Source organism: Lepidothrix coronata, unplaced genomic scaffold, assembly GCF_001604755.1.
Source record: "Lepidothrix coronata isolate B3197 unplaced genomic scaffold, Lepidothrix_coronata-1.0 Scaffold53, whole genome shotgun sequence".
Taxonomy (NCBI): Eukaryota; Metazoa; Chordata; class Aves; order Passeriformes; family Pipridae; genus Lepidothrix; species Lepidothrix coronata.
Genome location: NW_016690233.1, coordinates 2,294,799 through 2,321,996, shown reverse-complemented (window position 1 = coordinate 2,321,996; position 27,198 = coordinate 2,294,799). Strand labels below are relative to the sequence as shown.

General features: G+C 37.7%; 2 protein-coding genes across 2 annotated transcripts; both read right to left on the bottom strand.

Annotated features, from left to right (window-relative positions):
• Positions 1 to 2,422: 2,422 nt before the first annotated feature.
• On the bottom strand, positions 2,423 to 9,017 carry LOC108497878 (interstitial collagenase-like). Its single transcript, XM_017815964.1, has 10 exons — positions 8,913 to 9,017; positions 7,704 to 7,948; positions 7,234 to 7,382; positions 7,018 to 7,143; positions 6,151 to 6,312; positions 5,668 to 5,785; positions 4,884 to 5,017; positions 3,705 to 3,864; positions 2,739 to 2,839; positions 2,423 to 2,523 (listed from the first exon to the last, which is right to left on the bottom strand). Exons 1-10 carry the CDS (start codon positions 9,015 to 9,017, stop codon positions 2,423 to 2,425), a joined length of 1,401 nt encoding a protein of 466 aa, XP_017671453.1.
• An 8,425-nt stretch (positions 9,018 to 17,442) lies between these two features.
• Positions 17,443 to 24,523, bottom strand: LOC108497886 (stromelysin-1-like). Its single transcript, XM_017815971.1, is given in 10 exon segments — positions 17,443 to 17,543; positions 18,550 to 18,650; positions 19,887 to 20,046; positions 20,577 to 20,710; positions 21,761 to 21,917; positions 22,052 to 22,213; positions 22,724 to 22,849; positions 23,175 to 23,323; positions 23,415 to 23,656; positions 24,422 to 24,523. Coding segments are annotated over 10 exon segments (1,434 nt in total).
• Between the last annotated feature and the right edge of the window lie 2,675 nt (positions 24,524 to 27,198).

The following is a 27,198-nucleotide window of genomic DNA, read 5'->3' as shown; positions in this document are numbered from 1 at the left end:
AAGTGATGATCTCCCAGAAATCCTGTTTCATACCTGCATGGGTTGCTTGGATACCCTAAAGCACCTCAAATGCACTAAACACATTTAGGGAATTGAATTCCTGTCTGGGCAAATCTATCTCCAATAGTAATTATAGGGGCTATGATTACACACTAAACCTGTAACAAGACAGTAGGGAGCGGTACAGTGCTTTAACATAGTACAGTTATTAGCAAATAGGACTGTAAACTTATTAAAAAGGAGTAAGAAAATGACAGGTGATTGTGTGGACTGAGTTGGAAACAACACCCGGATTCCAAATTACTGAAAGTATGTGCCTGAAGGCAGACAAGAGCCACTGGTACCAGAGGTGCCCTCCTCCTAATGGTGTGGCTGGGATGGAGCAATCACCACTCTCATGAAGGCAGAGGAAATATTCACTCACATAAGCACGGGTAGCATTTCTCACAAAGACATCATTTCATTTTGAACTCTTGGTCTTCCTGCAATTGGGAAATAACGCAAAGCGATTTCAAAAATGTGTCTGGCAACTAAAAATAAGAACTTCACAGGATACCAAAAGGCATGGACTAAAAATATGCCATTAGAATCTCCATCCTCTTTTTAACTTCTTTATCTTCCGTGGTTTGTAAATTACTCTTTATCTTTCTTTCCTCTGAAACATAACCACTTCCGTACCCCTTGTCTCCCACTTAACATTTCTCTGCCCCATGACTACACACTACTTCTTTATTCTAGAGAGGGATTAACATTCTGCTCTAAATCTGAGGAGCTCTTTTGGCATTGCCTTGAGATCTTCTGTTTCTACATCATATTTTCAGGGGACATGTGCTCCCAGTTTTTAATTTTTAATATATAATTTTCCTATTAAGAAATATTATCTTTCCTTGTAAACCTTGTGTTATGTTTGTAAACCTTCCTTGCTAAAAATACCAACATGATCTATATAGATTTATATACTTCCCAATCAATTTTTGGTTTAATTGTCATTGTTAGTTCAGCAGTACTGGCTTACTCGAGAAAATACATTTAAATAGCATTGCTACAAAGGCTTGAAATTAGAGAATTGGTACCTACAATACCTTGTGAGAACAGGATTCACATAAGTTGACTTTTAATTAAAGCCTTTGATTTGCTGTAATTTATTTTTATTATTTTATAATATTTTCTTAGGTGTTATAAAGTATATAATCAAGTTAATTTTCAACTATACAATTTATTATCTTTGAATAGTATTTAGATTAACTTTTACTCCTGAATTTATTAAACATAAGAACTACCTAGTCTGTTCTTTATTTATGAAGGATATAATTTAATAGGTTTCTAATACAGACAGATAAGTAATGAAAAAAATGAAACATATATTTTTATGAGGTTACACATTCTTTTCTCAAATATAATTACTTCTATTACAGTAACCTCAAACCTTCCTCTGAAACATGTTGAATAATGCAAGTGTTATACAAGATAACACATTTTGTGTTGGTCATATGTCTTTTGATGTTATCAGCTGAGCTACAAAGATTAAAGAGAAAGTGGATAACCCTTCAAAAACATTTTAATTGAGGGTATTTGCAAAAAATATGGTTAAGCTGGAAGTCAAGTTGTCTTTTTCATGGATTTTTTTATCTGAAGTATTTTTGGCCAAGAATTTTCATTTTTTAAGCAAATTTTTTATTCTTTAACCCACAGAAATTAGGAGGGATTTAGTAACTCCTGGAGTAGTAAGCACTTGAAAGATCCCTGATTAAAGAGGTTTATGTGTTTGTTATATGAAGTGACTACCTGTGATAGCAAGAGACTTGCTTCAGTGATCTCAGGGGTCCTTTCTTATCTACAATTCCAGCCTTGAAACCAGCTTCTAAACCCAAAAATATAAGAACACACACCCCACACACATCACACCCCTCTGCCTACAGCCGCAAAGACATATGCCCCGGAGAGTAGGCTAAGAGTGGAAGTTGGGGAAAGAGGAACAGAAGGTGGAATTAGACTTGTACACTGATGATAATGAGCTCCAACTGGTCTAATTGCCCATCAGATTTTAACCAGGGCTTGTGTGGGTTGATGAAATTCAGAGACAGCTGTCTGCCCCTTTCTCTGTCTTTGGAGAAAAAAGATTTGCTATTTCCTGCCAGAATACATTTTTTTACTGTTTGGAAGTTAGACTTGGCTCTTGAGCGTTAGGGCAAATTAGACATAAAGGACACAATTATATGAGAAACATAATTTATTTGGGAACTTAACAGTAACAGGTGAAATTGCAATAAATTATATAAATGTATTTAGTTTAAAATAAATAATTGTTAATAGTACACTTCTACGGAATTTGAACAGAAATCCATTCTGACCCCGTAGTCAGGCAATGCTGAAAAATGCAGGACATAAAAACATATGGTGTGCATATGAAAAAATATTGCAATTAACAATTAAACCAGCTGATGCTCTCCATTTGTCCAACAATCCGTTTGGCACGAGGATCAAATTGGAACTGAGTTGTTCCATGGAAGAAGTAGACATAGCCTAGAAGTAAAATTTAATCCAATTATATTTCAGAGGTGACTTTTTTCAGTATTTTAGAAAAATAAATCATCCCCATTATAAACATATATACTTGATATTTTTCATTTCCTTCTCATTAAGGTTAATGACAGCTTTCTGAAAACTTTTGAAAATTACTCTATCTACAGAAGCCCAAATATTCAAGTAAACACAGATTAAAGGTATGTTTTACTCACCATCTTTCCAGAAAGCAGCATCAACTCTGCCAATTTTTCCAAAGTCAGAGACTATTTTCCTGGGATAACCATGATCCATGGATTTTTTCTTTTCATCATATCTTAGAACAAGAAATACCATTATAATTTGTGAGGAAGCAGAAAATATTTTGAAAGTCACAAGTGAATTCGTACATGTACACAACTCTGCTGTTACTAAGAAGCCTTATAAAGATTAACTAAATTAGGTTTCTCACATTATGAATGTCCTGAGATTTGAAAATCCTGCTTATGGCAAAGTTTGCAACAAGGTTCTCAGAGACTCTGGGAACAGAGCACAGAAATTTATTAATGTATTTCTGGACTGGCAGAGCCTTCCTTAGCCATCACTGGCACATAAAAGAGTTTTTATTTCCAGGCACTGAATATCCAGTTCAATATAAAAGCAGAACAGAAAACTTTAGAGAAGAAGACAGTAGCACAGTCCTGAAACATTGTTGAATTAGTGTCAGCGATGCACTTCTTAAACAACGTTGCTCTCTGAAATTTGTCATGTACTTGAATTAGAAATACAACCAATTGTACATTTGGAGAATATTTAGAGTCTTTTCATAGAGAAATTTAATACAACACTCTCTATTAGCAATTCATTTTGTTTTAAATGTGAATTCAAAGTGGACATATTTGCATGGAACAGCAGCACCATCATAGAGAAAACCACTCTTTAATTGAGCAGCTGCTTCATTCAGTTCCAAGTAATTACATTCCTGTTACAGGAATCCAATGTTTAGCAAAAAAAAAAAAAAATCTATAAAAAAGTTGACATTTTCTAGCAAATGCTTAGTTTTTTTAAGCTTTAGAAAATCACATTTAAATTTGTGGAATATACCTTTTTTAAACATCATTACACTTGGATTTTATAGTAATACATTAATCCTCAGGGACAAATGAAAATAGGCCTTCTGGTAAATGAACATAAAATCTTACCTCCAGTATCTGTTAGCTACAAAGAAGTATGTTTTTCCTGTGGTTTCATCACTGTAAGCTGCATTAACTCTTTTAACAGTCTTTGGGAACCCCAAGTGGTAGATTGATTTGGGATAGCCAGGTGCAACATCATATCCCCTGACAACCCAATATTTATCCTCTGAAAAATATAAGAAAATTTAATTTGGTTTTGCTATTCATAAGCAGCATTTACTTGTGTTTTAGANATAATGTGTCTAGATGTCAGTATTATTCCTCTCAGTTTTCTACTTTCGAAAATTTTTCTAATTCTCACACTGGGACTACATCATGAAGACAACGGAAATATCTTTTGTTTTTGGGAGTAAAACATTAGAATCATAAGGTGTATGGATAGAACTTTCCCCAGATTTTTTTTGAAATGAATATAAAGTAATTGTCTGGATAACAACTTGGAGAAGGCTGGAGGTTGATCAGTTAATCCACTGACACTGGATTAGGTTATTGAGTTTATTACATTCCTGCAATATACTATTTGAATAGAGAATCATATAATATTTTGAAAACTAGTCAGTATGCATCAATTTAAACTATTAAGAAAAGCATGTATATCTAATTAAAGTGCTTTGGTAATTTTAAGTGCAATGAACATATTTATATGTTGTAATATATCATGTACCTAAATATGTATATAATAAAGTTATTTGAGATATTTAAAGGGTATTTGAGACCTTTAACAAAAAGGACTGATTTTTAGTTCAGTAAACAATTATCCTCTCACAGTACTCTTTTCCTCTAACATTTTTTTTAGTAGGTTTTTTTCCAAAAAATATCACAAAATGTAATAAGTGTACCAGTAACAGTAGTGTAAAAAGGCCTGTATTTGTCAATTGAATTCACAAAAAATCCTTCTGCACAAAGTGAAGTACTGTTACCTAAAGAGAACTAGACCTGAAGAAGGGTAGTTGTTTTCATGTCTTGTTTTTCAGAGCATTAGGTATAACAGAGGGGCAAGTTTTCAGGTTTATGACCTCTGGAGATCCCTTACAGCAGTATGATTCTCTGGTTTAATTACTTGCAGAATTGTAAGATTCTCTGTTTCACTTCCTTAAAAAACACTTTGACTTCTGTAATTGCGTAGTTTGCAAACGAGCAGGAAGTAACTGGTCAGAAAAAGTAGAGAATTTCAGATTCCATTACCTTTAAAAAGTAAAATTTCATCCTTTTCAATGTTTTCGTATGCAGCTTGAATTCCTGATGGTAATGCTGGCCAGAACAGTGAGATAAAATTGAGCTCAGTCTCTGTCCTCGCAGGATGTTTGCGCAGCATATATCTGTTTTAAACAAAATTTATGTGATAAAATAATTCCACTCCTATCATAAATGCAAAATAATTATTACAGCTCCTGGAGTGTAACAGAGGGGAGATGAGTACTTGGGTGTGAATACTCCCCCTCCACTGAACATAAAGGTAATCTACAGCAACAGAATTCTTAATTTTAGCACCTCAGTTACATACTAAAAATCAGGCAAGTTCAATACAAGGCCTTCTATTTCTTTGTATATCAAGAAGGCTCAGACCTAGATTCAGTTACCACCTAACAAACATCTTTCTACCTTGCCATGCTTTCAGTTCTGCCACTGGTCTTAAACTGAGGATGTGTGTGGGACCCACGGACACATTGCTAAGGGACATATGAATGCTCTTACTCTTTACTTGAATGGAATTCAGAGACAAGTCTGTCACAGTGGCCACAGTAGTAGAATAGCTGGAAGACAACCTACAAGCCCTTGTCACTGTCCCTGCTCTTGTCGACTAGGGCTCTTAGGACTAATGATTTGAGAACTCTTGCTTCTGTAAATACACAGTAGTTTTCTAGTGCTTCTCTTTGTACTAGATTCCAAAAGGATAGTTTTTCCCTTAGTGGAATTTTTTAAATTACTGAACCTTTAAAGGGGCAATATATATGCTTGTTGTTGTTACCTGCCCTTGAAGAAGAATATTTCTCCACGTAGGGTAACAATAGAATCAAATGTCAAATTTGGGTCACAGGCTTCTGGAGTTACGGGTCCTGTTGGCTGCACAGCAGCATTGGACTGCCCTATAGGATGAATGTTTATCGTTTAGTGTGGAGAATTATAAAGACAGTGCTAAGAAGTTCTGTGAGGACACAAAGAACTCTTTTTACAGAGAATGAAAAGGGATACAATTTTAAAGTAAGTGTCATGATACACAGGATTTTAATGTTGGTAAAATCGGTTGCATTCATCAGTTCCAAAATGAGTTTTTTGCAGAAATGGAATTCAGCTGAAGTTAGCTTCCAGGAATTTTCTCTCTTTCGTTATCCGCTTTTCAGTAGCTGTTAAACATCTCATTTTGGTGGAATAAATGTATTTTTGATACATTCCTTTTATGATTTATCAGCCTTTCAAGCAGAAATATTAAATAAATATTTTTATTTCTTACCATATATGGCTTGAATGCCATCAATGTCATCCTGGGGAAGAAGGAATTCTTTGGGGTCCGTGTAGGAGTAAGCTGGATACATCAGTGCTCCAGGATCATTTGAATGAGACAGACCCAGTGAATGGCCAAGCTCATGGGCAACAACAATGAACAAATTGTAGCCTGTGGGATAAAAATCATACAAAGAAGGTAAAATCTATTTCAGTATTTAACACAGTCGACTAAATAGGAAGCACTTATGCTTCCTCCTAAAATACACTAAAAGTACAAGAAAGATTGTAAGTAATTCTATCAACATCAGAACTTAAAAATATTGTAACAGAAGAGTAACTAAAGAATGTCTGGCCTTAATTGTGGTCTCATTGTCCTTTCTCTAGTGTTCTTGTATCTTAAACACAAACTGTTTCTCCTGCTGTCACATAAACTGCTCAGATCAAGGATCATGCCAGTGATCCAACAGAAAAATGACTTCAAAGCAAACACTGAGATTACAGTTTTGGTGATACTTGGACCACCCTAGTTAGCACTAAACTTTGAAGTGCTAGGTTAAGAAAGAGAAAGGATTTGCCTAGAGAAATCTCCCATCAGATCTCCTTGTATGCAAGTTTTGGCTTTCATCTGAAAAAAAGGTATTTTAAAATGCTGACTTAAAAATTATTATAAACCATTATGAACTAAATGTTTATATGCCATTATAACCTAAAACCCTATTTTCTACAAGGTAATACCTAAAAAAAAAGAGGCCAAATTCTGTCTCTTTTGCTCACTTCTCTGCCTGTAGTCAAGCTCATGAAATAATAAGCATTGCCTGAGCTAAGAACATCCAGGGTAAAACTATATAAATGAATCCAGTTACGAAATCCTTACCTCTTCCATCTTTTGTCCAATCTTCCTCCTCATCAATATGCACATCCCCACCAATACCTTCACCAGGCTGGAATGCATGAGCCAGCTGCCCATTAGGACCATCAAAAGGAGAATTGTCACGGTGGTCTATAATGAAGATATAAAAAGTCAGTTAAAATCCTAAATTGCTCCTATGACTGCAGATGCCTATTGAATGTGCAAAGTTATCATTGTTACCTCTGTAAGCAAAAGAAATCATTATATCTGCTTCTTTGTCCTCAACCCTTTGGAATGTCAGTGGTGTTACGTTGCTCCAGACACTGATAGCTTTTCGGATTGCTTCATCTACATCAGCTTTTGTCATCTTTGGGGTGTAATTCAAAATTCTTCAAAGAAAAACCAACACATAATAATATACTGTTAAGAATTTCATTGAAATTTCAGCATTTTCCTGAACTTCAGCATCTTAGCTGAAAAATAATACCTTGTGAAAAAGTAAAAAATCTTAGACGTATCTTTTATGAATGAAAATCAATAATGGCTTCAGTTTAGATACTGCCTTCCAGAGTGTGTCTTCTAGAAATCACTTAATCACTCTATATGTCCACATATGGCATAGTATAATTACTTCAGACCCCCCGCCCCCCAAAGTTGGGGTGCTAGATTTTTTGAATAAGATCTTTTTGATTCAGATTAGGAAATATTACCTGTATGTCAGATTATTTCTTTTCCATTTGGGATTCCCTGCCGTGAACACATATTGCCCTATATCAGGTACACCACATCTGGGTTTTTTCATCATCTCCAAAGTGTCACGATCAGGTTTCCCAGTCACTTGTAGTCCAAAGAATGACTGCATTTCCTTGAGCTTTGCAGCAAGGGGATTTTCACCATGGCTTCTTACATGAGGATGGCTATCCCTTTGAAGGTCATAGAAATTCTGTAGATAACTCTGAATCAGAGTTTTAAAAAAAGAAGAGCATTGTGTCATATCAGTACTGTCTTGGGTCACACTACAATTTTCTGAGTAATCATGAACTATTCCAATGTTTACCAGGAGTAAAAACAACCTGTTTTCTCCAGGAAGTGGTGTGAGGAGTCAGGAATAATTTACCATTTTGCTATAGTTTTCTGAATTTCTTGTTTTACTGATGGAATATATGAAGAAATGTCTTGAAAATCTCATATTTACTATTAATAAATACTCCCACATTATTTATCATGTCCCTCTACTCTAACAGCAAAATTTATGAGGAAGGTTATATCTGGTCTCATTCAAGGAAATCAAGATTGGCAGTGATACTCCAAACAGCCAGGTCTCCCACAAAAGCAGGTGACTACTACTAGAGAGTCAGACTTGGCAAATCATGCCTTTTATTTTTAGTTCCAAAATATGATAGTAGAAACTCGAGTCTCTACTAAATTTCAGCACTTTTGTCTACAACAAATAGTGTTGTGTCTATGTGAGTGCTGTATTTCTCATAGATGTCCCTTTTTCCAAAATATTCCATAAAAGATCTATTCAACCAAACATTAGAACATGTCTGCTTCAAGCAAGTTTCCTTCCTTATGTTATTAAGACCAGTCATATTACAAGTTTCAAAGCACATTCGGAAATTCATATTGTTAGTGAATTTGGCTGTTTCTGCAGAGCCACAGAACTTGCTGCTAGAACTCATGCTTCAGAAGTTTTGTTGTTTTACTGAAAACACCAAAAGTGAAATATGCAATATTCAGATGACTTTTGGGTAAAAAATTTCCATATAATTTTCACACATTTTCTAGATTGATTGGGAAAGCTTTCTCTTGGAACCTCTGCAAAATGGTAAATCTTTAATTTCAAGCAATATTCTGTGAGTTACAATTATAATTATCTCAAAGACTACTCTTTGAAATGCACTGAAAAAAATATTTACCTCTACAAGCTGTAGGGTTTTTCCTTCATCTTCTGCTTCTGGGGCCACAGGAAAAGCAGAGGAGATGGCTCCATATAACGACAGAAGAAGTGAAATAGTCTTCATCTTCGTCCAAGGTTCTCTGCCTCAGTTTCTTTCCTGAGCTACCGAACACATTTCTCAGCTTTGTTTATATAGCTAATAGTAAATCAGTGACAGCCTGACTCATGCTGTATAATATCCTCTGATTAGTAAAACTGATGCATAATGGTTTCATCACCAGGTAGTGACGCAATCTGTTTAATTTATGTTACTGTCCTTATCTTGTCCTAATCTTCTCTTTTGGGCAATTTTGTAGTGTGTTTAAAAATAAGGAAGTGTTTTTCAGATAAAATGTGGAGCTACATTTCATAGGTTTTCTTGAATTATGAATTTAGATTATTTATGGCACAAAGTCTTGATAAACTGTAGAAATAATAAGAAAAAACATGTAACAGCAACATAATATATTGTATGATAATGAATCAAATAGATGATACATATTATTTAATACTTAACAGACTACAGAATAATATGTTCTAATATGTAATAACAAAATACAAAAGATAGTACAAAGAACTTATCTAGGAATAATCAACAGCATAACTTCAGGAGGACTGTTATCAGTTACCTAAAAGTTCTATCTAAAACAATCTTATGATGTTAGCAGAACTGAGTGCTAAAATTATTCAACATTTTTTTACTGATATTAACAAAAATCAGTCATGCTACCGGAATGCATAGCTGGGTTCCTATATGTATGGTAGGTGATATTTATACTCTTGCCAGCATAGACAAGGTCTCAGCTGCAACAGTGTGTTTGGATTCAGGCAGAGAGAGATGAGCTCTGGGAGAAAAAAACTCCATGAAACACAACAGGGATTTTCATAGAAGGAGGAATGAGTGGAGCCATGATAAAGGCTGATAAATATATGAAAATTTTAGTAAAAAGGAAGCAGTGTCTAGTCTCCAAGACTTTGGAGTGCTCTTAAGCAACAGCGACTAAGTTAAGACATGAGGTTTGAGATTCTGCTGCCTGAGCATTGATGTTATTTGAGATGCCTTAGGGAATAACACCTGACCTCCAGCTGCCCTAGAAGGATGCATGTCTCCATAGATTCTGTGTCATGGCAGCCAGGCCTGGTGGGTGTCTCAAGTACAGGTAAATGATTAATGAGGTGAAATATCCTTTAAGTTTTGTTGGTTTTTTTTTTTTGTTGTTGTTGTTTTTTTTGTTTTTTTTTTTCTTTTTTTGTTTGTTTGTTTGTTGTTTTGTTTTGTTTTGGTTTGGTTTTTTTTTTGTTTTGTTTTGGTTTTTTTTTGTTGTTTTTTTTTTCGTAGATATCTGTAAGTTATTTAGGTCTCTAAATTCCCATTTTGGACAATGAATTCTAGAGAGTGATTCAACTCACCATAAGACATGGACTTTAAAATCAGATGAATTGCTGTCTATACTTCATTGACTGTATTGGGTTTAAATACCCTGGACACATGTGGGAACCTACGTTGTAGACCCTAAACTGAGGAAAACAATTCTGACTGCAAGGACAGCTAAGCACCAGAGTGCTGGTGGCTGTGTATTTGTTATTGCTATTGCTGTGTATGTGCAAATACACAGCTGGTGGCTGTGTATTTGGCCTGAAGTGGCTGTGTATTTGCTAACTCTGGAACCTGACAGGTACAGGTTGGACATCTCTCAGGATTGTTTTGATGTTTCTGTCCTTAATGGAGGTAAGGAGCTTCCTTGGAACCTTAAAAGGGAAAGAATAAATTTTAGTGTGAGAGGGGAAAAATATAAATATACATCATTATTTTAATTATGCTGGAAAATTCTTCACTTAGTTTCTCAAACGGCATGAAAAATAATGTACTTAGTGTGCAATTCTACATTCACTGTAGTGTAGCACCTCCTAGTTATATCTAGGTTCAGCAGAGCATACATCATTCCTGGGAAAAGGAAATTACTTTATACCTTCCAATGTGAGTCACATAGCTTGCCTGGAGTGATTGACTGAAGCTAATACAGGACACTTCAAAAGCAGAAGCAACATTCATGTGTTGGGATTCAAAATGACTAGGACAATAATTCCTCAAAGGGTACAGCTGTGGTAGACGTAAAGAAATTCAACTTCCATATTCATGGTTCATAGTCCAAGGAAACCGAATTATTGATTATTCCTAATCTATGTTGATTTTCAGACATGTACAAAAGGAATTTTATGTGCTGGGTACCTCTCCAAAGACTTTGCTACAACTCACATAATCCTAGAATTTGTGAAATGCTGCTTAACTTCTCTAACTCAGTTTTTAAACTAGTCATACCTGTAAATATTTCTCCAGTTTTTCTGTAGGCTGGTTTATATAGTTCCTGATTTAATAGCTTAATTTCTTTTTTTTTTCTAAAAAGTGGTTAATTTTTTATTTCTTCTATTTTTTTAAAATTTATTTATTATCCAAAGGCATCATAGACATGTCTAAATACATACAGGCAAAGAAGAGATGCAGATTAATCAGATGTGTCCAGTGGTTGAGACAGGAACATAAGGAAATCGTGTCTTGTGGCTTTCACAGAGAGGTTCTTCCACCTTGCAAATTTCTACAAAGGGTCTATGGCCAAATTTTAACGTGACCAAGAGGATACTGAGTTGGACAGAGAGTCAAAGGGGACATATGGTTGTTTTCCATGAAACTTGCAATAAATTACTTTCCAAGTCAGCTAGTGGAAGGACTAGAATGTCCTGGGCTCCAGCACTAGCTACGGGAGCTGTTTATTAATTTGAAGAGTCAACAAGTGAAAAACCTTCAGCAGTATCAGGAAGAGGAAGCAGAAGCAGTGGCTTCCTCCTGTCTTGGGATTTTCCAGTGTTGGGCTACAAAGTCATGTCTCGTTTCACCATTTGCGTTGGTTTCCTACTGCGTGTTCTTTGGCGCAACTCCCTGGAATCTGTGTTGAGGGGAAGGGCAGAGTCTGGCCTTCAGGAAAAAGCTCAAAACCCAACAGAATGAGACATGAATATGCCAAAATGGAAGTGAGATCCCCTCAAAATACATGAGAATTGTTACTGAATGCCAAGTGGTGTCTACACAGTTCCTTATTTTGCCTGAGGGACCATTGCATTGCACCTGCATCTGACTGTCTTGGCCTCTCACTAAACCCAATTTCTAGTAATTTTCCCATGTAAGGGATTCTATCCTGCCTATGGGGGTCTCAATGAGAGCCTCTAGGGTTGGACCAGGGGTTGAAGGTCCCTGTGTCTGTGGTACTGTGACTGGAAAGATGCATGTTCCAGTCCATTTGGTACATATGTACACGTGCATGTCCCTACTGGGAATACAAGTGCAGCTTCACTGCTGGCTGGACCTGTCGTCATGAAGCTGCAGCAGCTTCATCTCTCTCAAGGTGCTTGGTTTGGACAACTCCTAACACATTGTCTCTGCCTGAAATTTTCCTAAAATCATAGCATTCTAGAATCATAGAATGGTTTGAGTTGGAAGGAATCTGGACCAATTTGCTGAAAGCCTTTGAACGCTTCCAGGGAAGGGGCATCCACTGCTTCTCTGGGCATTCCAGTGCCTCACCACCTTCCATGTGAAGAACTTCTTCCTAAGATTTAACCTAAATCTCTCGTATTTTAGTTTAAAACCATTTGTCCTTGTCCTGTTGCTGTCTGCCCTTGTAAAAAGTCCCTCTCCCTCTTTCTTATGATCCCTCTTTAAGTACTGGAAGCCCAAAAGAAGTCTCCTTGAAGTCTTGTCTTTCGCAGGATAAACAATCCCAGCTCTTCCAGGCTGTCTTTATAGCAGAGGTGCTCCAGAGGGGCTTACATGGAAAATCTCCATGTAATCAAAGGAGATAAGTAAAATTGACCCTTACCTATCCCCAAGAGTTCTTCAGAGGTAGCTCCTGTCTGGACCACAAGCATCAGTGCCTCACTCAGATTGTCCTCAATCACCTTGTGAAGTCTGGTATCTATTTGCTAAGCCACTGCTAAACCCAAATGGGTGCCTAAGGAAGAGGAGGTGACACAGTTGTTTTTCAAGGGTTTTTCCAGTGTACACCCAGGCAGTACAGGTTTGTGTTTCTCTGTATTGGCAATAATCCTGCTTTATTTGCACACTTCTTCCTCAGCAAAACTGCACCCTTGTTGCTCATGTTGAGGCAAGAGACCTCAAAGTGTCCCTTTTCTAGGTACTCTACTCACTGTTTCTCACTCACTAAGTCTACATAGGAATGTAAACACTGTCAGAGGTCTACCCAGCATGATCTCCTTTTTCAGCATTAATTGAAAAGGACATTTAGACAGAAGCATTAAAGGAAGTCATATTTCCCCAGAAGACTTTCCCAGCCTCAAAAAATTTTCTCTCAGTGATTTCCATTTACTTTGTACCTCACTTAGCTAGGGCTTGGATTTGACTCTTGGAGCTATTTCTCTTTTCCCTAGCTAACTTTGATAACGTTTTAAAATGTTCAAATGACTTCCACCCACACCCCTGACTGAATAATGAAAAAATAAATTCACAGTGTGACTCACAGTGGGGTTTCCCTAAATCAGGTTTCTCACTGCAGAATTACTGTAGAAAAGGGAACTTTGATTGGTAGTTCTGTAATTTTACTGTTGCAAAAATGAAAAGTAGTACTTCATAATTCTAAGAATGTTTAATGTTTGTCACAATGATATTTAATACTGCTTTCTCATTAGCAGGTGGCACTACAAAGTAGTCATAATGCCTGCAGGAAGTACTTTTATGCCCATTCTGTGCTCTTATGTATATCTGAATCTCTTCATGTGTTTCCAATCTATTTTGAAGCAACAAAATGAAAATATTTCTGCAAATGAGACAAGTTATTTTCCTTGAAGGATATAACTTTTAATAGGAAAACCGAAGTGTCAAAGATATAAATCCTGCCACTGTTCCGCAATATTCAGCTGTTTGCCAGATGTTTGCATGAAGTTAGAAAGTTCATTAGGAATTTTACCTTAATAAATACTTAGGGCCAAGCATATTTTAACACTGAGATGAAAAAGCCAAAGGCAACCCTTCAAGTCAGTTATCTCAGAGTTTGCACAAGTTCATGGCTTATCGTCACACAGTGTTAAACATTTCCTTTATAGAATTGCTGTTGGTACTGTTCCAAGTGAATGATCAGTCACTCAGTTTACAAACCAGGGTGCTGTGCTGGGCATTGTTAGGAGTACAGTGCTATAGTTCAAACCTCTCAGAAGTCCAAAGGCCATCGCAATAGGGCTCAGGATGTCAAGTGCTGAATCACTTCTGATTATCCTATTGTAGAAAAGCAATTTAACATGACCAGTCACAGACTGTGGCAGTGCTTGAGTTACACCTCAGTGACTTGCATAGTCTCAGACATGGCATCATCAATGATTTCAGTAAAAGGAGAAGGGAAGGAGTGCCACTTTCCATGCCAAACACCTGTTTCCTGAACACAGAAAAACCAAATCACATTCTTCATCCTTGCAGCTGGGCTGTTGCCTGGGATGGGAACCTGATCTGTTTTGTCCAGGGCATGACTTCCCTGATGGCAGACCAGCTTTGGGATGCCTTGCAGAACCAAACTTACCAACTTGAAGTCCTTTGCCTTGATGGTTATCACACAAGCTGTGCAGATATAAAACTTGTCTTGAAAAAGACAGCAAGAAGAGATCAATGTCTCCACACTGATATACAAAATAAATCTGCATATTCCCTGGGCATCTGAACTATTTGGGACATACTGGAACTCCTATAGGCTAACAATCCCCCAGCTGGATGCATGGCATCAATGCCAAGATATTCCAACAGCTATTGCTTGCAAACCTGCAAGAACAGTTGTCTTGCTGGCAGGGAGCAAACATGAACAGGTCTATTGGAGAGCAGCCGGATGGCAGTTCAGAGGCTACCAGGGAATAATCTGGAAACAAAGTCTGCTCCTTGGCACCTTTTAACTATTTTCTCTGGAATCTCAGTGGCACCTGTGAGATGCATCTTTCTAGTTCTGAGTTGCCTTAAGCACTTCTGAACCCACAAAGTTGCTGTTTCTTCCACCAGGAAAGGGGTTTTTTCCCTCACCATTTCCATAAACCAAACCAAGCATCTCGCTAGGAACAAGTCCCTGGAAACAGCAGTTAAATTAACTCATTTTAATCTTATTCTATTCCGCCAGTACCTACCAGTTACCTTTGGTTTACTTAGGTGGTAAACTTTCTGCTCTTAGTCTGAGTGTTTAAATTAGTACACAATAGCTTTTCAGTTCAGGTCAGTACTGCAGAGCTACCTTTTGTGAAAATACATATGTAATCCTTCCAAGAACAATATCAAATGCCATTTGTCCCTTCCAGGCAGGATGAGTGTGTGAAACCAAGAAAATCAATAAATGGTAAGAAAAAGAACATCCAATCAAAACAGTTGTTTCCTAGGGTAGATAGTATTGGAACTCCCTTGTTGGACTTTCTGGATTGTTTCTGATGGATGCACTATAGAGTCCTTGGCAAAAGAAAACAAAAAAAAACCCAAACCCAAAAAAACCCAATCAACCAACCAAAAAACCCCATTCAGATGTAAGCAAAATGTCCTCAAAGACAAAATTGTGAAAACCAGAACAAGACCATTATAAACAAAACATTGAAGAAAACAATTTTTGTGATCTGAATTCTAGAGTCACATGATAAAACTGTTCCTTGTGAAGAAACTTTAGTCTTCACCTAATTTTCTACACTAACAGGTTGGAAAATTTCTACAGCATGGAAAAATCTGATGTGTTTAGAGGACTGAGAAATCCATATCTGAAATGCTTGGACTGAGTGTACTGCAGACAATATATATACATAACTCAGAGTCTAGGTCTCAAACTGTATTTCAGAAGAGCACGGGATATTGAATATAGGTCAATCACCTTCAGTTCAAAAGCTTGTTTGCACTCAAATAGGCTGTCTTATTAGTGGTACCAGAGATTTTTAAAATAAGAATTGTGAAGCAAAAAAAGATACCAACATCCACTATTAAACCAGCTGAACTATTTAGTAAGACAGACACTATCAGAGTCAGCTAAGCTCTACTTCTGCCACAGATCCAAGACTTCATATTCAATAATTAATATGATCATCTGTGCACACAGAAATAAGGAAGAAAATAGTTCCGACTAATGTGAAATCAAAGTAACCCAAAGAAGAACTAGTTGGATAAGTATGTGAGAGCCACAAAACTACAAAACAATCATGAAAGGTCTAGGACCAGCCGGCTTTTCTCTGAGAATTATAATCTTATCTGAAACAGAATATTTCTAAAAGGAAGTTTAAAAGACCAGAGCTGGAAGACATTATCCCATTTAAAATAACATGATTTCATGCAGTTATCCACAATGGCAGTGCTTTGGAAGGCACAGATACAGTAGAAGGGGATCAGCAGTAGGAACAAATGAAGGAAACTACTCCAATCCAGGACAGTTTATCACACTTAAATTTAGCCTTCTATAATCAGGTGTCCAACCCTGCCTCACCTCAGGCCGGGAGGGATTGCTCTCTGGAGCTCCCATATGTCTCACTCCAATTATGAGCTGTAAGGGTCTAATAAAGCTACCACGATTCCAGATAGAGAGGCAAAAAGCTGGAATGATTCCCTGAACATGTGAACCCTATTTAAGGGTCTGGGGGGCTTCCATGCTAATGAGGAGGCAGGGTTATTCCAAACAGAGGATTCCACAGGAATTATTAACATTTCCAGTAACAGGGGTGACATAATGGGAAAAATGGACTTACATTTCTCAGATCCAGTATTTACATTTTGGGGGAAAAGGATTTGATATTTCCAGTAAGCAAGATTATACTGGGGAAGGGTGCTCAGCTTTTCCTGAAATAAGGATTTACACAGGGAGGGAGAAAACAATGAGATAACTGATAGCATCATGCAAAGTCTTTCTACATCCTGCTGGGGGAGATCAGGACAATCCACATGAAATGAATGTCAATGGATCTTGTCTGGTCTTTTAGATGGTGGTTTTTTCCCAGCCCCCATGGCCCAAGGTTTCCTGTTTAATCCTAGCAGTTCCTTTTCTGTTGGTATCTGCATTTCGGACTGCAACAATGACCAGTAGCTGTGATTAGTCTGCTTGTTTAACTTTGAAATATCTAAAACTGGTTGAAAGTAATCCTAGCTTTAGGAACAGAAATGTTCTTCCTCATGGACTCCTGGAACCGTGGTAGGGCTCTGTGTAGGGTGATGTACAGCATGACAAGTGAAAAGAAGATGGTTGAAATAATAAGCCATAATTTTGTATCAAAAGTAAAAACTGCATTGTTGTTTGGTAAGCTAGCCAGCCTGATGTTAACTACATACATGTATACTCATCAGTATGTTAAATACTGTTCTGTTATTTACAGAAACACAGATCATGCAGGGTCTGAAGTCTACTGACTAATGCTAAAGTACCTGTGCATTTCATATATTTATAAAAGAAAAAGTGTTTCTAGAGCAATAACACTACGTTCTTTCCAACACCATTACAGATTTCATTTCCTTAACATGGAAACCAGAAGTCTGTCTTTAGGAAGCATGTAAATCTCTTCTTATCAATGTCAAATTCAAATAGCTTTCTTCCACAAAAGAAATAAAGGAAATCTATAAAAAAAACCAGACAGCAAACAAAACAGGTGAATTATGATGCTGCAGATGTAAAGATTAGTATGATTTAACAACGTCCAGAAAGAGCTCAAAGTAACCTTTGGATACAGTTATGCTGCCAAGAGGATCTACTCCCAGGTGTAACCTCTGCAAACCATTGTACAGCAGCATGGGAACACCTTCCATGGCAAACCAGCCATTCACACACTGCATAATGTGCTGAGTCCCACAAGATGACAATATAAAAAATGTATCTTGAGTGTTTCTTCAGTTTAAAACATCTGCTGGTACACATCAGCTGTGTTGAAAACACCCAGAAGAGTGCATTTCTAGCCAGCTGTGTGCCAGATACCATGCAGGGAAGGAGATATCCAGCCTGGGGCAGTCACATCCACACTGCCCTCTGGGAGTGAGGTCTACAGCTAAGGACCCCCAGCACCACATGTGAGACTTGTTTTGGAGGAAGATGTTATCAATTGCATGATTTGCCATGAAACAATTAGCATGTATGGGTTTTGATAAGGAACATATGAGGAGCAAGGAGATAACTGGGAAGCTTGACACTTGGCAGTGTGGGTGTATCCTTGAGTCTAGATCAGCATCTCGCTGTCTAAGCAGTATTCACCCTCATGCAGGAGAAGTTAGTGCCAACTGGGACTCAAAGCAGTCCCGTTTTATGGCAGAGGGCCAGGCTGTGATAGCTTTGCTCACAGCAGGTAAACCTTATGTTGTTGAGACATCACTGTCTTGGGTAGTGCTCTTCATGGTGTGATGTGCACATCAACATAAATACAGATGTATCTGTCCCTTAGAGACAGCCTTCCCAGATCTGAAGTTGTCAAAGGGGTAAAGTGAAGCATGGGAGCGTTATGTGACTGTTTCAGGGTTTTACTGGTCATCTTGAGGGCTCTGAACATCATTTAGAAGTGTCTTTCTCCGCCCAGGCTCTCTCAACCCTATGATTGAGCACTTCATACAGATTTTATTAAGAACAGTTACTCACTTTCATGTTGAAAAACAGCATCAATCTTCCCATTAATTTCTGGAAAGGCATCTCTTACGAGTAATGACTTTCTATCCATAGACTGACCTCTTTTATCATAACTGAGAAAAATTATAAACAACCTGGAGTCAATGAAAACTGCAAACAACTCATGATTAAATAATCTCACCTAATTACCTTCTACCTATCAAGAGGTAACTGCATTCATTAAAGATTTTCAGTATCATTTAGGTAGCATCGAGAGAGACACAATTTGCCATAAATAATTATTACTCTAGCAGCTGCACTGGAAGAATTGCTTCTTTTTACTGTACCTCAAGATACATCTAAGAATACTTAATATTGGAACCATTGTCGTAAATCTGCTTAATACTTAATACTTTTTTCTGAGGGACCATGCCTAAAGAAGATATTATAAAAAGATTGCTTTCATGTCATGACTCTGTAAGAAATGTTTATCAGGAAAAAATCTGTGGTTTTTTTTCTGAAGTTATAAGTTATTTTAAGTCATTTTACTTAAGTACAGCAAGTTATTACATCTTTAGTAAAGTCTATTTTATCGATTAATAAGAAGGCTTCTGAAAGCCTTCCTCTTCTGATAACTTTGTCCAGCAAAAGATTTAATGATCAAACATCTCATCTGAAATCATTCAAGCTACCAGAATTTGACTTAAAATGTGGAAGTCTGATTTTCTGCTTAAACTGCAAATATGTGTCTGAATAGTTACTTCAGGTTGATCTCTGTAAGCACAATGACTTGAGCATTGTGGTGACAGGCAGAAGAGAAGTTTTGTTCTTCATCTACAAAAGTTAAGGTTAATTACTACTTTCATTACAGGAGCACCTCCTTTGGCTTTTAGAAATCTATGTTCTGTAAGAAAAACCTGAGCAGTAGGGACTGAATTGGAAAGAGAAAACAATAACCATGCACAGCAGATAATTATTTGCAGTACATAGCATTTATCAGCAACTTTATGAAACTATTGTTAGTAACTGGAAAGGGGTGGGATTCTCCTTACTCCACAGAAACATTTTTATATAAATAGTGAGGTTCTGACTGATTTCCTGAGATGACTTATGGAGCTGTAGAATAGCTTTTTTCCCCAAGGTAGATAAATGAAAATAAATAAATAAATAAAATATTCAATAGTTATATCGGTTAACAGGAAAGCTAAAAGCACAATTTCACCTCCATTTCAAATATTTTTTTCATAGCCAGTTGTGACACTGAAAGAGATTACCAAAAGTGTGTGACTAACGCATCCTAAATCATGGCAGGATATTGATCATATGATTATGTTTGCTTCTGTTTAGGAAAGTAGCACAGGAAATATTACCTCCAAAATTTGTCCACTATGAAGTAATATGTTTTCCCCTCATTTTCATTATAAAAAGCAGCATCAATTTTGGTAAGGTCCTTTGAAAAGCCCACGGTGTAGAGTTTTTTGGGGTATCCAGGAAGCATGGTATCTCCTTTCACAACCCAGAATTCATTCCCTATGAAGAAAAGTTGATGACAACATACTATCAGAATCTTTTTCTGGGAATGACATAATCCCTTCAATGAAAGCTAATCTTTTAATGGAAAAATACAGAGATAAAATAACGGTTACTTGAAAACGTTCTACATATTAGTTCTAGAGTCCAAAAAAAAGCAATAGTTCTCCTCATCACTTTTTGTGAAAACTGAAATTTCAGTCTTCTTTCATATTTATATGGGTTTCCCACAAGTTTGGAAGAAGCATGTGGTATCATTTTTAAATTCAATAGATAATTTCCCAGAAAGAAAAAAAGCCATTACATTTATTTTGTCAGGGAAACTTTTTTGTATGGATATTAAAAAATAAGATACATTTTCTTTATCTTAGATAATATTTTGGTTATCTCTGTGATTGAAACACACCTATTTTTAGACTAAATTCAAGCTGGTTGGATCCTACAGAAAGAGCTTAAGTAGTTTTTAAGCCAGACAAACTCTCAAGGCTAATTGGAAGACAACATGGGAAAATAAAAAGACAACATTTTACCTTTAAAAATGATGGTTTCATCTTCTTCAGAAATTTCATATGCATCATCAACACCAGGTGGCAGCCATGGCCAAAACAAAGATATTAAATTAAAATCAGCTGTTCTGACTGCAGGATGTTTGCGCCAAATTTGTCTTACATAAATATAGAACAGGTTTTAAATAAAATTAGGTGTTCACACACACTAATGCATGAAACCACATCATGGCAATCAGGGTAGGATTTATCTAACTAAACCCAACCATGTACCCTGAGCAGTCACATTAGGTTCCCCTAATCTTAATGTAAAAAAAGTTAATTCCATGGTGGGATTGCTCTCATCTTGATCCAGACATCTAAAATAGGTCAGAGGAACTGTTTGGTCAGAACATTTTTTTCCCTTATGCAGAAATGGAGCTTAGAGAGACCTGGAGTCACATGGCTGGTATGGGGTAAGACTTTGGGAATGAAGCCCACTCTGGGATTATCAGCACCAGTTTAGAGAAACAGTGTGTGTGAGGCTCTTCTGCAAAATAACACTTTACTGGCCTTGTGGACTCCAAACTCTGAGGTCAGAACTTGCTTCAATGTTGATTTTTAGGGATGGTCTGAAGCAGGGGAAGCACAACCCTATCTCATGAAAAGAAGGGGAAATCATCTCCTTTACCCTTCTACTTCAGACCTTGGGATGTCATGCCCTGGAAAGGGACACTTTGTCTGAGTTTAGCACTGAATCTATCATCCTTTCCTTTTATTATTTTACAAAATCACTAGTACAGAGGTTCTTCAAGTAGGTATTGTGTCAAGACTGGTAAACCCTCAGCTCTCTCAAAGGAAGGACAGCAATGAAGGTGTCAAGTGTCCCAGAGCTGGAATTGTGTTTTGCCAAAGCTGAATTCTCCCAGATGCCAAACACTTGGGACTTGCTTACAGCCTAAAGTGAAAACAGTCTGTTTGCAGAGGAGCCATCTTTCTCCACCCTTTTCACAGCATGTCCTGTTCCACAGGTCATCTTCCTCCTTATCCTTTTCTCTCTTCATTTTTCCAGCAGCCTCTTTGTGTTTGCTTTCCATCTCTTCTCCTGATTCCCTGTCTTGCCTTCCTGTCTAGAATGGCTGATATTCTGGTTAAAGTTATTTTCCCATGCTGTGGGGCATAATTTAAAAAATGATACCCAGCTATTTTACTACTAGAAGCTGACTTGCTTGTCTTTAAAAAACATTATTTCTCCATGGAAAGTGATGACAGCATCAAAAGTTAAATTGGGGCCACAGGTGTTTGGCAGTGCAGGATCTTTTGGCTCAGTTGTGTCTTTTATCTCAGTAGATTCCCTTTGATCATCATATGTGTTAGAAGATGGTCCTAAAAGAAGCAGTTTATGGAAGAAATTATAGAGAGAACTCACTGAGGTATACCCAGTACACAAAAATGTCACTGTAAGGTATTCTAAAGTCTTTGAAATTATAATTGCTAGTTAGTCAATAACTGTGAGTTACCATAGAGGTACTGAATGCCAGTAATATCATCCTAACGAAGAGGGAGTACTGAAGGGTCAAATTTCCTGTAAACTGGATGCATCAAAGCATTGGGGTCTTTGGAGTGGAAGAGTCCCAGTGAATGCCCAAACTCATGGGCAGCAACATAAAACAGGTTCGTACCTGAAAACAACAAACAAAACATATAATAGGAGAGCTGCGTGTTTTCATTTCTTCTGAATAACATTGAAGGGCATAAGGTAGTTCAGAAGCTTGCAGAACTGCTTGTCTAAGCAAGTGAAGTTCTCGTGGGAAATTCAGTTAGAGATAAAATCCTGGTCAGAAAGAAAAATAATGAAATCATTATAACAGAGTACAAAGAAATAGCCTGTAGATCCTGTAGAAGTCAGCGTGGGAGAAGGACCCTAGGCTTTGTGCAAGTGATATAACTGTTGGCAAGAAGCAAGCAGGTTGGAGGAGTGGAGAGAAGGGGGCCCCCTCCCAAATAATTCTCCATTCAGTGCAGCCCTTAACCAGAGGGCTCAGTGGCTTTTTATAGCTATGGAAACCACAGAACAATGCTCCCCCAAATCAGTAGCAATTTAAGCACTTCGTAAGGAAGAGACAGACACTGCACCCTTGATTTCAAGTGCAACTTGCTTCAAGAAGGACTTGGAGAACTTAATTTCTTACTCTCTGTACTTTTTGTCCAGGTTTCATCCTCATCGAAGTGAGCATCTCCACCAATGTCCTTGGTGGGTGCATAGGCATGAGCAAGAGATCATCCTGGGCCATCAAAGGGGATGAAGTTATTGTGATCTGAGGAGCAAATTCCATACAGAGCTGATGGGGTGTTCATGCACACACTGGGCAGAGTACGGTAGGTATAGATCCAGTGAACTACAGGCAGCTCCTTACGTTTATTTTCCCTCTCCTCCTCATTTGCCTCTATACCCTCCCCCAAAGATTGTCAAGAATTATGGGCAAGAACTTGAGCAAGAACTGTGTTTTCTGTCTGCTTGTTCAGCCTGACTCTGAACTTCACATGTGCTATTCATGGGAAGAAATCATTAGCATTTCAAGTCAACTGCTCCAGACAAACAGTAAACTGGCAGTAACTCATAACGGTTGCTTGGAGTTTTACCTCTGGCTGCAAAGGAGATCATTATGTCTGCATCACCTCTATCCTTCTTGATGAATTTCAGTGGAGTCACACTGCTCCAAACACTTAATGCTTTCTTGATCGCTGCATTGACATCTGCTGGACGCAGGTCTGGTGTGTAGTTTAATATCCTTCAAAATCTAAGATAGAAAACCAACTGTGTTTTTGCCACTTGTGCTGTGGAGTATGCCATCTTGACATGAAGAATTCCACTGTAATTACCTGTATGTCAGAACTTGTTTTGCCCATTTTGGCTCTCCTGCAAAGGTGGAGAACCCAGCTATGTCAGGGAATCCACAGTGACGTTTCTGTACCAAGTCCAAAGTGCCAGAATCTGGTATTCCAGTCACCTCTAGCTCAAAGAATTCCTGCATTTCTTTCAGTTTTTGGTTCACTGGGCTATTACTTTTCCAAACAAGAGATTCCCCATCTTTCTTAAAGTCATAGTAATTTTCAAGATACTTCTAATGAAAAAAAATAGATAATTTAAGACAGGAAATGGTGTTTGCTTTTGAAGCTCATAAGGTATTATATTAACCCATTTAGTCATGTGTCTCTGCTACTTTTCTTTCTGTTCTATGGCTTTAACAATTGATTTTGTTAAAGCCTGTATGAATATTTTTTCTCTTAATGACAGTTTTTTACATTATATTATTACTTTTGCAGTTAACTCAAAATACATTTAAAATTAGTATTTGTCTAGCATTTTCTGATAAGATGCCCTCCACTTACCCTGTGCCCTAGGGTTACCCAGAGTCCTTTATAAGAGGTAGTTTGGAATATATGACTGAATATAAAATTTCATCAGTATTATCCCATTTCCCCACATTTTTGACAGCAATAATTCATTAAAAACCCTAACTTATTTTATGAAGACCTATGTTTCATAGTACCGCAAGTCACATAAATAACTGTGTTTCCACCTGAACTGCAAAACAAACCTAGACTGACTCAGGAATTTAATTGTTTGTAGAATCAACAAGCAAGTGAATACATCATTGGGTTTAATTGTTCTCTAAAAAAGGATAAAGCAAGATGAGTTGGGGCTAAAGAAGCCTTTGTCATCATGATTACACCACCATTCATTTTCCCCACCACCCACCATTTTGAGAACTATTCCATCATGTTATTTATTCTGCAAGCTCCTCAGCCACTGTTTACTAGTTACAGAGACTGCAATGGATGCTCAACAGTTGCTAAAGATCTTCCCAAAGGTCTGCATTCCTCACCTGGATAAGTTCCATGTCTTCTTCCTTCTTCTGTCTTGTATCTGCAGGAAAAGGACAAGAAAGTGCCACACATAATAACAAGAAAAATGGGAGGTTCTCCATTCTCAGTTCCCCTAACCTGTAGAGAAGTCCTTTTTGTCGTCTGCCACACACCTGCTTCACCTTTATATAGTACTTGTTTGCTGTATAAAGCTTTCCCTGACTCATTGATGCTCACAATTTCTAGTTAGCAACAGAACATGCAAAACAAGGGTTTTTATCATAAAACAGACTGGTACTGTCTTTCAACCGGTTCCACCCTTGTGCAGCTTTTGTAACATGGAAATATGATTAATGAGAAGATAATAGACCTGTAGTTCATTTTAATAAACTTATTAATATTTCCTTTTTTAAAATCTAGTCTTACTCTCCAAAACCTAAAGCATATCTCTTTAATGTTTCCCATTCAAAGTTAGTATTGATTTCAAAAGGGTTGTTGAAGTACCTAAAGGGAAAAACATACACAGAACGTTATAGAACAAGCAGAAAATTTGTATTCTAGGTGTTTGGTGGTGGTAGTGATGGTTGGTTGGTTTTTTGATTATTTGGGGGTGGGGTTGTGTTTTTTGTTTGTTTGTTTGGGTTTTTTGGGGGGTTTTGTTTGTTTTTGTTTTGTTTTGGGTTTTTTTGTTATGTTTTGTCTGCAGTTGTTTGTACAGGAGCATGTACTTTTGGAGGCTATTATACTGTCACCATCTTTCCCTTTGATATAGTTCTGGCAATGCTATAACTCCCTGCTTGATGAAGCAGTGCTTTGTTTATGCAGTTTTTCTTTAATATAGTTCTCACATGGATGAAACTTCCTTTTGTCTGGAGGAAAATGTGGAATTTACAGAAAGAAATGAAAAAAATTCTCCCAGCATATGTAAAAAGTATAAAAATTAAGCCAAGATGTTTTTGTGCTACTTTTATTCAACGGTTTTTCCACTATTCTCAGAGAATTGCACAATGACTTTGTATTTCACAGTCTCCTTTTGTACTTACTATAAGGTTTTATAAAGTGTGGGAACAAGCTGAGCCAGCCTACACCTGCATTCAGTTAACCAGAACCAAAAAAGAGGGTCGACCTTGACTGAGCACTGTGGTCTCAAAGTGGAAAACTGCTTAATGGTCTGCGTGATAGCATGCATGGTTTATACTATGATTGAAAACAATCACAGAATGGTAATGTGTGAACGTGTGAAATCAAAACATCAGGTCAGCAAAATCCTGGGAATTCTAGTTAACTGAATGTCAACACCAGGTGCTGCTACCCGAGGAGGTCAATAAAAGGGGAGCACAGAGAGAGATCTGCGGAGAATCCCAAAAATGGAGTAGTGTGTGTTTCCAGTCCCATTCCTTCATCGTCGATAATAAAGCACTGAAGTTTTCTTAATCAAACTGTCTATTGGCTGTCCTAGTCAGAGGAGAGATTCCTCTGTTCTCTATGTCTGCCACTGGTGGTGAGAACTGCTGATACTCAACAACAGGTCCACTCTAGCATTGAGTCCACTTTTCCACACCCAGTCAAGTCACACCCTCCATGAACTGCCACAAATGAGGAGAAAGCAGTGGTGATGGTGGAGTCCATGGGAATCCTGAAAAGAGATGCTTGCTGCCATTGAAAACAGTTCTATGTATCTGAGATTTCTTTGTAGGGCTGACACAGGATTTAGGGTACCCCCGCAGCACTGCAGGGAAGGTGGGACGTTGCATGTGCAGAGAGATAAACCCCCTTCCACAGAGCTGTGAAAGGAGAGGTTATAGTACACTTGAGGTACTTGCTAAAATTATTTCCTCCTGAAGAGCACTGTGTTGGTACCAGAAGGATCCCCAGAGCACAGGGTGCCTGTGCACAGGGTCCTGTCCCTGCAGACGGGACATCAGGGACTGTAGGTCTGGGCAGCTGAAACAAGAGCAGTCCCTGGCAAGGCCAATGGGACTCTGCAGGGGTTATCTGTTCACTGGGGATGGAACTCTTACCCTAAGAGCAGATAGCTAGGTGAAGCATTCCCCTTAGGGCAGAGACCCTCTCCCTAGCCCTGGAAGGAGGTGGACAGGCTCAGGAAAGGGCCCAAAAATGGGGCAGCTGAGCCGAGGTGAAGCGATCCCCTGAGGGAGGTTTGATGACTCCCCTCACATAGTTATGTGAGGTGTCTCTGAGTGGGTGCGAGGAATCTAAATATTGGGTGTAGAGTTCTCCTGTGCAGCTTACACACCCACAATACCTCTTTGCAGAAATAGCTTCTGGGACTTACAGCCCCGCTATAGACTTCCAGCATTTTTTCTCTTCCCATATTATCTCCATATATACTAGAAGAAAGAATAAGCTTTTCAGCTGGCAGTACTTGATAAAGTTTCCTCACTTATCTTTTTCACTAATGAGAGGACCTTCAGAAGCCATCAAAACCATATAGGAAGCTGTTGATGAAATGTATACGGTTTTCTGATTATTGGCCTTCTCAAACACATACTTTTGCTACTCTGTCAACTTCTTTCTCATTTTACTTGATACTATTCACCATTGTCCTCAAGAGATCAATAACCTAGAATATGCTTTATGAAGAAAACTATATAACCACAAAGATCTTTGATGTTGTCCTTTGAGATGGCTTTATTAATAACTAGTACAATATATAATGACAATCTATTGGCTTGGGTTAAAGAAATCAGTGTGAAAATTGTTATGTTCTCCACTTTTCAACCTGTAAAAGTGCCTTGGTGAGCTTCTAAGATTACCCTTTTCTCCCCCTCTTCTG

What these genes read in the sequence shown, in the direction of transcription:
- LOC108497878 (XM_017815964.1), bottom strand. Translation starts at nt 9,017, where the DNA reads ATGAAGACTATTTCACTTCTTCTGTCGTTATATGGAGCCATCTCCTCT. An exon ending in AGAAATAATCTGACATACAG is followed by an intron (nt 7,383 to 7,703) that starts GTAATATTTCCT and finishes TTTTCTTTGAAG; the next exon opens with AATTTTGAATTACACCCCAA. An exon ending in TGAAATTTTACTTTTTAAAG is followed by an intron (nt 3,865 to 4,883) that starts GTAATGGAATCT and finishes TATATTTTTCAG; the next exon opens with AGGATAAATATTGGGTTGTC.